This window comes from Hyla sarda, chromosome 11, assembly GCF_029499605.1.
Source record: "Hyla sarda isolate aHylSar1 chromosome 11, aHylSar1.hap1, whole genome shotgun sequence".
Classification (NCBI taxonomy): domain Eukaryota; kingdom Metazoa; phylum Chordata; class Amphibia; order Anura; family Hylidae; genus Hyla; species Hyla sarda.
The window spans coordinates 25,395,580-25,408,072 of NC_079199.1; the positions used below are offsets into that span (position 1 = coordinate 25,395,580).

A 12,493-nucleotide genomic window follows, 5' to 3' on the forward strand; every position below is an offset into this window, starting at 1 on the left:
CCCCTTGAGAACACCACCCCCTTTTTTTTTACCATTCTGACAAGTAAAAACAGAGCAAAAAATATAAATTGTAAATATATTACAGAGATCAGGACAGAGCTTCAGGTAATGGCCAGGTAGGTCTCCTGTCTATCCTAATCTCTGCGTGACAAGCACAGATCATGTTCACCACCATTTTTTTTTTTGGCCACCTAGGGCCCTGGTAACCTAGCCTGGGTTTGTAGAGGAACCAGAGTCTTTCCTGAGTATAGCTGGGTTTTGTTTCATACATTTACCTGTTTGTCCATCAGAAGCCATCCATTCCTTATAAGATCTGGGCACTGACTGCTGGACATGCTTTTCATATGAGCTGTTGCTGTCCATAATAATGCAGTTCTTTTGTTTTGTGTCTTTTTGGTGGATAATTTTACCCACCCCTATAAGGAAGAAAAATAAATAAAAATCAGATTTAGGATAGGGCTAGATATCAACTTGTGCTCCCTAAATTGTGCTGCATCGCAGCTAATGTAGGTGGTTTGTTGTGATTTCTGGCAATTAGCTGTGATGCAGCATGATTTACAGAGCGTAACACAGTGTTTTTCTGCCAGTGTGATGTAAAGGGGTACTCCAATGGAAACCAAATGTTTTTTTTTAATCAACTGGTACCAGAAAGTTATACAGATTTAAAAACCTAATCCTTCCAGTACTTATCAGCTGCTGCATATAACAGAGGAAGTTTTGTAGTTCTTTCCAGTCTGACCATAGTGCTCTCTGCTGACACCTCTGTCCATGTCAGGAACTGTCCAGAGCAGGAGAGGATTGCTATGGGGGATTTGTTCCTGCTCTGGACAGTTCCTGACAAGGACAGTGTTGGCAACAAAGAGCACTATGGTCAGACTGGAAAGAACTACACAACTTCCTCTGGAGCATACAGCAGCTGATAAGTACTGGAAGGATTAGGTTTTTAAATAGAAGTAATTTACAAATCTGTTTAACTTTCTGGTACCAGTTGATTTAAAAAAAAATAAAAAAAATTTAAAAAGATTTCCACCGGAGTACCCCTTTAAGAGAAAGGCAAAATCTAGAAATTGCATTTTTCTCCTGTGCATAACACAATCCATGCTTTGCCTTTTGCAGAATCAGGTTTTGCCTGCTGTTCATGTACAACACGCATGTTTTTTTCTAATGCACTTTTGACTGCAGTTCAGAAATGCTACAAAAACACTATGAACCACTTTTCATAGGAAACCCCCTTATAACTTATAATTGTGCAATAGGGTATTTAAAATTGTATTTTATCAACGAGACAACCCCTGTTTGACATTCACCCAGTATGTCCCCAGTATGTAGTGATAACACTCTTACCTGAGTAAAGCTCTCTCTCAAAATCATTTTCCGTGGCATAGAAATATTTTCCAGCCTTGGGATTCATCAGGTCCTGAAGACTCAAAGGCGGCGGCAACTCAAAATGCTTGATGGCTAAAGAATCTGCCGTCTTGTTTTTGCCACCGACATCTTGCACTTGTTTTTGAGGAGATAGATAACCTGGAATCCTATAGGACAAAATAATTGTTTGAGTACCTGTCATGAACTTGATACATTCTTTAATCCTCCGAGTTTACTCCCCCATCATGATGAACCACCCCCGGCCTTTATTTTTGTGATTTGTTCATTTTCTACCTTGATATTGCTCTGTATTTTCTGCTCAGTCTCAGTGAGCTCCACAGACTTGGAAGGGGCGTTCCCCAGCATCATCTGAAGCCATATAGGGGAGAACTTCCTCCCTCACTCTGCTACATACAGCCCGGAGCAGTTCAGTGTGAGATTGGCTGATGTGCCCCCCCCCCCACACTCTACTGTACACTCTATATGAGTGTTTCCCAACCAGGGTGCCTCCAGCTGTTGCAAAACTACAACTCCCAGCATGCGCGGACAGCCAACGGCTGTCCGGGCATGCTGGGAGTTGTAGTTTTGTAACGGCTGGAGGCACCCTGGTTGGGAAACACTGCTCTACACGCTGTGTTGAGATAAGGTCCCACCTGCATTTCCTGACTTTTCTCTCTGCCAGGCTGCTGCAGGAGACAATCTGCAAGCTGGACTGCAGGCAGGACCAGAAGGAGGACCCCTGGTGGCCAAACGTTTAGGTGTTAATTTAACACATAAAGTTTCAAAATTGCATTAAGAAATATATTAGAAAAGTTATTCAAATAGGCTAGTATATAACCTATTATTTTTATAACTAATGACAGATACCATTTAAAGGGGTTATCCAGGAAAAAACTTTTTTTTATATATCAACTGGCTCCAGAAAGTTAAAAAAATCTTAATCCTTTCGGTACTCATGAGCAGCTGAAGTTGAGTTGTTCTTTTCTGTCTCTCTGCTCTCTGATGACACCTGTCTCGGGAACTGTCCAGAGTAGAAGCAAATCCCCATAGCAAACCTCTCCTACTCTGTGCAGTTCCTGAGACAGACAGAGATGTCAGCAGAGAGCACTATTGCCAGACAGAAAAGAACAACTCAATTTCAGCAGCTGATAATTATTGGAAGGATTAAGATTTTTTTTAATAGAAGTAATTTACAAATCTGTTTAACTTTCTGGAGCCAGTTGAAAACTTTATTTTATATTTTTTTTTTATATCAACTGGTGCCAGCCAGAAAGTTAAACAGATTTGTAAATTACTACTGTTAGAAAATCTTAATCCTTCCAGTACTTAATCCTGTATACTACAGAGGAAATTATTTTCTTTACGGAACACAGTGCTCTCTGCTGACATCATGACCACAGTGCTCTCTGCTGACATCTCTTTTCCATTTTAGGAACTGTCCAGAGCAGCCTATGTTTTCTATGGGGATTTTCTCCTACTCTGGAGAAGTTCTTAAAATGGACAGAGATGTCAGCAGAGAGCACTGTGCTCGTGATTTCAGCAGAGAGCATTGTGTTCCAAAAAGAAAATAATTTCCTCTGTAGTATTCAGCAGCTAATAAGTACTGGAAGAATTAAGATTTTTTAATAGAAGACATTTACAAATCTGTTTAACTTTCTGGCACCAGTTGAATAAAAAAAAAAAAGTTTTCCACCGGAGTACCCCTTTAAGAGATTATTGATCTTGATCTCGAATACTGAGGTACCATGTCTACCATCTTACTTGTAGAAGACTGGAAGAAGTGTCTCAGGTTTATGCTCTTCCGTGATATCTTTGCGCTCCTTTGGTTTATACGTTTGTAGCTCTTTGAAGGTTGTCAAGTCTTCTTCAGTCATGTGATCATCATTTATGAGCTCGGTGGACTTAGTCAAGCCGTAGGATTTGGAGAGCCTTTCCTTGGCACCCTTGCTTTCTATATGGTGACCCACAATCCGCTGAGCTGTAGGTTTTGTCAGCTTCTTCAGCAGAACCTCCGTGTAGTCGTCAGGCATGGTATGTGACGCTGAACGGGTCTCTTCATGTGGCACCTTCATTCTATGAGTCAATATTGTGGCTTCCTCTGTTAAAAAAGTTTTCGGCTTCCGGTTCTCCACAGTTAAATGGGACAGGCTACCTTGTCTTTGTTCATCCTCTTCATGTTTCCTCCATAGACTACTTTCGAAGCCTATGCAACTTTTTGCTTTTAGTTTTTTGAATGGGCCAGGTGTTTCGACATGACCAACGTGGTGATTTGTTGGGATTAGTTTGTGCTGCTTTGGTCGTATTTTTGAGAGAGTTCTTATTCTCTTTTGTTGAATAACATTTGAGGCATTGTACACATCTTTTGAGTCCCACTCTTGGTAAGACAGACTCGCCAGCCCTCTATCCTTTATCACCTCTTTAGAGAAATGAAGGCCACCTGCTACATTCTGAATATATATTTCCTGACATCTTAAAGAACGCTGACTTGATGGGTGAAATTCAGTCACAGGGGATGAGATGTTATGAGCCGGTATCTTGAATTTGCCTTTTTTTTGCAGTGGTTCTGGACAGAATACATTCTTTTCGTAGTAAAGTGTTGGAAGTTCCATCACACGTATTATGTATCCTTTAATAAATAAATAAATAAATAAATAAACTAAAAAAATTTGTATAAAATAAAAAATTAATAAGATATATATATATATATATATATATATATATAAAATAAATAAAAAATAAATAAACATAAAACAATAAAATAAAAAATATATAAAAAAAATAATAATAAAATAAAATAATTTAAAAATAAATAAAAAAATAAATAAACTAAAAAAATTTAATAAAATAAAAAATTAATAAGATATATATATATATATATATATATATAATAAAAATAAATAAACATAAAACAATAAAATAATAAATAAAAATTATAATAAATAATAATAAAATAAAATAATAAATAAATAAAATAAAAAAATAAAATAAAATAAAAAATTAATAAGATATATATATATATATATATATATATATATATATATATAAAATATATAAAAAATAAACATAAAACAATAAAATAATAAATAAAAAAATCGAAAAATAAAATAAAATAAAAAATAAATAAAAATAAATAAATAAAAAAGGTTTTATGCAGTTTATGATGTAGCGACTTTTAGGTTGTTCTTTGTGTCCACTTACCAGGAGAATGGGACTACTTTATTCACTTGAATAGAGCTGAGCTGCTATGCAAGACAAAAGTGATGTTGTTTTCACAAAAAAAAAAACGTTCGTTGAGTAACTGGATTTGTTGTGCAGCCATCGAGATTATCGGTATCGGCCGCACATCACCCTGTGTGAATGGGTGAATTGCGGCCAACAAAAATGAAATAAATGGGCTACATCCAGGAATGGGCGCCGATCACTGAGATCAGTGCTTCCCAAGCAGGGTGCCTCCAGCTATTGCAAATCTGCAACTCCCAGCATGCCCGGACAGCCGTTGGCTGTCCGGGCATGCTGGGAGTTGTAGATTTGCAACTGCTGGAAGCACCCTGGTTGGGAAACATTGCCGTAGGGGAAGACTGAATGGGCGCCGATCAGCGCTCGTCATCTGCAGCCTGTTGGCTCGTGTAGAAGGATCCTAAGGCCATGTTCACACGAGCAGAAGTCCACGGAAAGATTCCGCTCGGAAAGTCCCATTGATTTAAATACGATTTTTGCTGCACCATGCACATGGCAATATTTCCACACCAGATGTTTCTGCTGTGGAAATCCCAATTTTTGGCGTCTGCAGAAACAATGAACCGGTTTATTGCTTATGAACTACATTGCAGTCTACGGAGACGGCGCATTTCCGAGTGTTCCGCCGGAACATGCAAATGTGCGGAGTGTCTGCCCGGGCGGACATTCTGCACATTTTACTCGGTGTGAACGTAGCCTTAAAGATCCTTTACGTTACAAGGTCAGATGATTGTCTTTAATGTTATTTTAAAAATACTCTACAAGCTTCATTTTTGATGCTACACAACATACACTCTCTAAAGAAAATAGTGTAAAGATTAAATAAATTTACCTGGAAAAGTAAGACAAGACTTCACTCTCTAAAGGTGAGATCACAATCCGGTTTTCTCACTCAGCTCCGGCAATGTGACAGCTAGATCAGTGTTGTTTACTGCGGTGCCAGGCAACGTCTCCAAGAATGTCTGTCCTGTCTGCATTGTCCTTCTACTTCAAATACTTTATATTCCTTCCATGGCCGTGGCGAACAATAAGAAAGCTGTAGATCTATCTGTCAGGATCTTGTTAAAATTTATAATCCTCCCAGTTCCCTGCCCCCCCCTCCCCTTTAATTTTATTATTTTTTTAGTTTTCTACCTTGATATTGCTCTGTATTTTCTGCTCAGTCAGATTCACAGACTGGGAAGGGGGCGTTCCCCAGCAGACATGACATCATCTGAAGCCATACAGGAGAGAACTTATTCCCTCACTCTGCTACACACAGCCCAGAGCAGTTAAGTGTGAGATGAGCTATGATTGGCTAAGGCTGCACCCCCCCCCCCCTCAGCACTTCAGACTGCATTTCCTGATTTTGGATTTCTGCCAGGCCAGCAGGAGTCCAAAGTCTGTGCAAAAGATGGGGGGGGGGAAATGTGCTCTGGACAAGTTGGGAGACACCTAGTGGTAACTTTTTTAAACACAAATAAAACTTTTTGCAATAGCAAAAAATAGTTTTAATGACAGTGCCCATTTAAATATACTTTGTGTTGAATTTTCCCCTCTCTAGATAAATGTTCAATGGTAAGGGATCATTTAGTTAGAGTCATTGTTATGCAAGTGAGCCCATAGAAAGGTGGACTGTAGACATCCAGATGTTGCAAAGCTACAACTCCCAACATGCTCATACAGCTTTTGACTGTCAACATAGCGAGAGTTGTAGTTTTGAAACATCTGGTTCCTGACATGGACAGAGGTGTCAGCAGAGAGCACTGTGGTCAGACAGAAAAGAACTTCCTCTGGAGCATACAGCAGCTGATAAATACTGGAAGGGTTAACATTTTTATATAGAAGTAATTTACAAATCTGTATACCTTTCTGGCTCCAGTTGATTAAGGGGTTATCCACCATAAAATAATGTTAGTACTTACCTGGCAGACAGTAATGGACATGCTTACGAAGGATTTGTGCTTGCTATTTCCTCTTGGAGTTCCATCCCTCCACCTACAAGTCCCATGTTTGTTATTAATTGTGAGGTCACTTTTCTCTCTCCTACACATCAGCCACCCTACCCACTGAAACACACATGTGCTCCTTTCCATGCAATAGACCAGTGATTTCTAACCAGGGTGCCTCCAGCTGTTGCAAAACTACAATTCCTTGCAGAATGATCTCCCTTTCACCCAGCGGTCACTCCACCCATTGAAGCAGACAGGCCGCACTACAATCTGGGAAAACATGAGTACACACTCATTTTGTATGCTGTTATAAATAAACATGGGGGCAAAGATCGCATAAGAATTGCAAGACTATCCATCAAACACAGGTACAGACACTTTATAATGAACTGCACCAACTTAACAGCTCTGCAGAATAGTCAAATAAAAAAATCCTGGAATACCCCTTTAAGGACACCCCTGTACGTCCTATAAGACAGGACGTACAGGATCATTAAGCGACATCTGCAGCAAAAGACAACTTATCCCCTATCCACAGGATAAGGGATAAGTGTCTGATCGCGGAGGGTCCGACCGTTGGGACTCCCGCGATCTCCCAAACGGGGCCCCACATTACTGCTCTATCATGGCGCAAAATATGAGCCCTCATACAGCCCGTACGCGAAATATTTAAAAAGTTATAGGAGTCAGAAAAGGACAATTTTAAATGTATTAATTTTCGTGCATGTAATGTTTTTTTCCAGAAGTACGACAGAATTATTTTAATCGTATGGACCTACAGAATAAAGATAAAGTGTCATTTTTACCGAAAAATCTACTGTGTAGAAATGGAAACCTCCAAAATTTACACAATGGCGTTTTTTCTTCAATTTTGTAGTACAATTATTTTTTTCCCGTTTCGCCATAGATTTTTGGGTAAAATGACTGACATCTTCACAAAGTAGAATTGGTTGTGCAAAAAAATAAGCCATGATATGGTTTTTAGGTGCAAAATTGAAAGGGTTATGATTTTTAAAAGGTAAGGAGGAAAAAACGAAAGTTGAAAAACCCCTGGTCCTTAAAGGTTAAAGGGGTACTCCGCCCCTAGACATCTTATCCCCTATCCAAAGGATAGCGGATAAGATGTCAGATCGCCGGGGTCCCGCTGCTGGGGACCCCCTGGATCGCCGCTGCGGCACCCCGCTGTCATCACTGCACAGAGCGAGTTCGCTCTGTGCGTAATGATGGGCGATACAGGGGCTGGAGCATCGTTACGTCGTGGCTCCGCCCCTCGTGACATCACGGCCCGCCCCCTTAATACAAGTCTATGGCAGGGGCGTGACGACCGCCACGCCCCCTCCCATAGACTCGTATTGAGGGGGGGGGGTGCCGTGACGTCACGAGGGGCAGAGCCGTGACATAACGATGCTCCGGCCCCTGTACTGCCCGTCATTACGTGCAGAGCGAACTCGCTCTGCACAGTAATGATAGCGCGGTGCCGCAGCGGCGATCCCCGGGGTCCCCAGCAGCGGGACTGCGGCGATCTGACATCTTATCCCCTATCCTTTGGATAGGGGATAAGATGTCTAGGGGCAGAGTACCCCTTTAAGGTAAAAAATGGGTCCGTCCTTAAGGGGTTAAGAGATCGTCATGGCGATCAGATCCGAATGGAGAAGAAAAGGAGAGAGGACGCTGCTGATCAGAAAAGATGTAATTGTGATTCCATAGATATAACTGTAATCACTTACTGTATATGGTAAAGAGATTATGGGGGGGGGGGGGGGATTCATTACTGGTTTTACCCTTTGTTTCATGATGCAGAACAAGAACAGTTGTTGGGTGTTAATGTCCTTTTCTGCAGACGTATGCACTTTCTGTAAGCCAGGTTGGACCTGGAATACATATGTGACTTTTAAATGGAGATGCTACTTTTTTTTCTTCATAAATAGCGACTATCGCATTTGATAAATATAAGACCACTGCAAAGTAAAAAAAAAAATTACTACGTGAGCAGATTTCAGAAACGTGCTTTGGAATAAGCAAAAAGTCGCAGCATGTATAGAAAAGTCGTACGTGCGCAAGTACGTGCTACTTTTTTATGCAAAAAAATCTACTACAGAGCTTGATAAATCTCCTTCTATATGGTATACAGATCCTGTGTACAGCTGATATCTACTGCCATATGGTCCTGTATATAATCACTTATATGGTATACAGATCCTGTGTACAGCTGATATCTACTGCCATATGGTCCTGTATATAATCACTAATATGGTATACAGATCCTGTGTACAGCTGATATCTACTGCCATATGGTCCTGTATATAATCACTTATATGGTATACAGATCTGTGTACAGCTGGTATATACCTCTATATATGCACTGTATGTAATCAAATATATATATATATATATATATTTATATAGCCAAAGAATAACTATGGAGCAGCACAACCAAAAACAAGAATTGGATGATGGGTGCCAGCAGTCTATTTTCCCAGGTGACGGGTCAAAGGTAGATAAATCAAGGAAAAAAATTCTGCAGCACTCCAGGATAGATGCAAAAAGTGATTGGTTTATTAGCCTGACGGCTATGCCGTCAGGCTAATAAATCCATCACTTTTTGCATCTATCCTGGAGTGCTGTGGAATTTTTACCTTGATTATATATATATATATATATATATATATATATATATGTTAGCAACAGCTGGAGACACACTGTTTGGAAAACACTAGGGTAGAGAGGATGGACCATATTGTGTGTCATTGAAAAATTAAGGGGTGCAAGAGGCACTAAGTACCCCTCTGAATACTGGCGGCGGAGCCTCCAAACATGATGTAAATTGGGTGTTGGATGGGCACTCCAGGCTATGCTATGGGGGCACCCAGGGGTCAAGTTCTGGGAAAAATAAGTGTGGGGACTTACCCAAGATTTCTACTCAAGGGCTGGTCCTGCAGGAACCCTGCTAGGCTGGGTTCACACTACATTTTGTCCCATACGGGACCGCATACGGCAGGGGGAGCTGAAAACTTGCGCTCCCGTATGTAATCCATTTCAGTGAGCTGACCGGGGATGTGGTGGGAAAACCGCATACGGGGCAAAAATGAGCCGACCGGAGTCAGCGTTTCACTCCGGTCAGCTCACTGAAATGGATTACATACGGGAGCGCAAGTTTTCAGCTCCCCCTGCCGTATGCGGTCCCATATGGGACAAAACGTAGTGTGAACCCAGCCTAAGTGTTACTGCTGTGGAAAATGTGCAGGACCTCCATTCCCATGTGTTCCTTCCTGACTTGAGCCCTGGGGGCACCCTTACCAATGATTGGCACTTGGGAATTGGCACTAGGGAAGGAGGGGGTTATTAACTCTATATAAGTGTGTATGGTTCATGGAGGAAAGTTATCAAATCTTGTTTATGCAAAGAATCAGTGGAGTCATTGCCCGAAGCAACCAATGACAGGGCTTCTTTAATTATAATTTAAATAAAATAAATGTAATTGTTTGCTATGTGCAACTCCCGCACTTCTCCTTTGCATATATGAAGGTGACTTGTCACATGTAACCACATGACTGCACAGGCCGCACCATGCTCTCCCTGCTCCGCAGACCTCTGCTCTTTGTCCCCCGCTCCGGTCGCACCATGTCCGGGGTGTCTCTGCGGGTGTCCCCGGGCCGCTGTCTCTATGACGAGCCTCTGCAGCTCCAGGTCCGCGGTCTGAGCCCCGGGCAGGACGTCAGTCTCCGCACCGCTCTGACCGATGAGGCCGGGGAACTGTTCACCTCCGTGGCTCTGTACCGGGCGGACAGCGGCGGGGAGCTGGAGCTGAGCCGGAGCCCGGCCCTGGAAGGCGGCAGCTACACCGGAGTGGAGCCGGAGGGGCCCCTGTGGTCCCTGGAGCCCCAGACTCCCCTCAGGCGGCTGCTGAAGAAGGACGTGCGGAGCCCCTTCCAGCTGCGCTTCTCCCTGCACCAGGCCCACTGCCCGCCCGGGGCTCTGCTGGCTGCTGCCGCCCAGGACAGGAGCTTCATGGGGGAAGGAGTGACCCGGGAGCCGGTGCGGGAGGGACGGGTGCGGGGGAGCCTCTTCCTGCCGCCCGGTGAGTTCACACATAGAGCCACCACCAACCGTATAATGTGAACGATGTCTACATATGTTAACCCCTTAAGGACCGGGACATTTTTACATATTTGCACTTTCGTTCTTTCCTCATCACTTTCTAAAAATCATAACGCTTTAAATGTTCCTACAGACCCATATGAGGGCTTGTTTTTTGCGCCACCAATTTTACTTTGTAATGACCTCAATTATTTTATCACAAAATCTACTGGCGAAACCAGAAACATAAAAAAAAAAAAAAAAAAAGCCGCTTTGTAACTTTTATAACTTATCTTTATTCTGTAGACAATACGGTTACAGGGACACCTAATTTATGTAGCTTTTATTTTATTATGTAAAAAAATTATAACTACATGCACCGAAATTGGTACGTTTAAAATTGTCATCATCTGACCCCATTAACTTTTACATTTTTCTGTATACGGGGCTCATTTTTTGCGCCATGATCTGAAGTTTTTACCGGTACTATTTTTGTTTTGTTGGGGCTTTTTGATCACTTTTTATAAAAAAAAATTTTTTTAGGGTATACAAAGTGACCAAATATTTGGACTTCGGTATTTTTTAACATATGTTAAACATAAGTTTTTAACATATTAACATAAATGCCATTGACCGTGCGGTTTAATTAACGTTTTATTTTTATATTTGGGACATTTGCGCACGCGGCGATACCACCTATGTTTATTTTTATTTTGTTTACATATTTTTATATGGAATTTGGCAAAAGGGGGGTGATTCAATCTTATAATATGGAAGGGGTTAATGTGTGTTGTTATAAACTTTTTTTATTTTACTTTTCTTTTTACACTTTATTAATCCCTTTGGGGACTTTTAGGAGGAATCATTAGATTCCACATACAGATCAATGTAGTTCCATAGAACCACATTGATCTGTGTGATCTGCGCTCGATTGATAAAGCCTGGACCAGCCAGCCTCTATCAATACAGAAGCCACAGCCAGCACAGGAAGAGAAGTAAGACCGATGGCTACCTCAGAAGTGGATGGCCCCCTCACAATCGCTCTGGGGAGGTTAAGAGGAAGACCACCAGGGACTGGTTAAATGTCCCTTTAGTCGCGGCTGTTAGCTTTGACAGCGGCGATCTAAAGGGTTAATAGCCGCCTGTGGTGATCGCCAGCCCCCAGCTACAAGAATCAGCTGGGGGCCGGCCGGTATGGCACAGGGTCGAGTCAGGAGCCCACGCCATACACTGGTTGCCGTCTAAGGACGAGCCGGCCTGTCCTTAGATGGCAACCGGTTAATAGAATGAGAGGACTGTGCGGTCCCTTTTGGCTTCACCAGAAAGTGATGTTTTTGAGGCATTCACAGGCTGTGCCTAGGGTGTAACATTATGCAGGTGGCAGTCCCAGTCCTAAAAAGCCTTGTTGTCCCATAAGAGGGACCAGTAATATAAATGACACCATTGTTCGTCTAGTTTTTGCATTGGGGTGGATGGGCTTTGAGTTAGTGCCTTACCGAGCCGCATTGTAAACGAGAACAGATCTCATGGATTGACACTCGTTGAAACCCCTTAAAGACATAGCCCATTTAGCCCTTAAAGGGGTACTCCAGTTTAGGGAAATATGCCCCCTATCCAAATAATAGGGAATAAGCGTTAGATTGCGGGGGTCCGACAGCTGGGACACTTGTGGTCTCCTGCATGGTGCTCCGTCTCTCCTCGTTCACGGCGCGGTGGTCAGCATGTGCCCTTGATGCATCTCTATGGAGAGCTGAAGCGCTGTACTTGTGTATCTCCAGCTCTCCCATAGAGATGCATGGAGGGGGCGTGTCACTTCTTGCAATGGTTGATACTGCTCTGTGCATGGAGAGAGCCTGGGCACCAGACAGGAGATCACAGGGTTC

General features: G+C 42.2%; 2 protein-coding genes across 5 annotated transcripts in view; one reads left to right on the forward strand and one right to left on the reverse strand.

Moving 5' to 3' along the window:
- Nucleotides 1-12,493, reverse strand: part of HEATR4 (HEAT repeat containing 4) — a 58,878-nt gene that overhangs the window by 28,249 nt on the left and 18,136 nt on the right. The window contains exons 1-5 of one of the 3 annotated variants that reach the window (XM_056546473.1): nucleotides 10,123-10,258; nucleotides 5,435-5,646; nucleotides 3,127-3,991; nucleotides 1,345-1,532; nucleotides 276-416 (exon numbers count right to left, since the gene is read on the reverse strand). In XM_056546473.1, coding sequence (XP_056402448.1) covers nucleotides 276-416; nucleotides 1,345-1,532; nucleotides 3,127-3,974 — 1,177 coding nt within the window. In that variant the 5' untranslated portion in view covers nucleotides 3,975-3,991; nucleotides 5,435-5,646; nucleotides 10,123-10,258. Of the gene's footprint in view, nucleotides 1-275; nucleotides 417-1,344; nucleotides 1,533-3,126; nucleotides 3,992-5,434; nucleotides 5,647-10,099; nucleotides 10,259-12,493 lie in introns of those variants that run through there. The other 2 variants (XM_056546475.1, XM_056546474.1) reach the window with 2 other exon arrangements.
- Nucleotides 1-12,493, forward strand: part of LOC130295610 (acyl-coenzyme A thioesterase 1-like) — a 28,538-nt gene that overhangs the window by 3,677 nt on the left and 12,368 nt on the right. The window contains exon 1 of one of the 2 annotated variants that reach the window (XM_056546481.1): nucleotides 9,716-10,611. The exons of the other annotated variant lie outside the window; for it this stretch is intronic. Coding sequence (XP_056402456.1) covers nucleotides 10,101-10,611 — 511 coding nt within the window. The 5' untranslated portion in view covers nucleotides 9,716-10,100. Of the gene's footprint in view, nucleotides 1-9,715; nucleotides 10,612-12,493 lie in introns of those variants that run through there. 2 annotated transcript variants of the gene reach the window in all.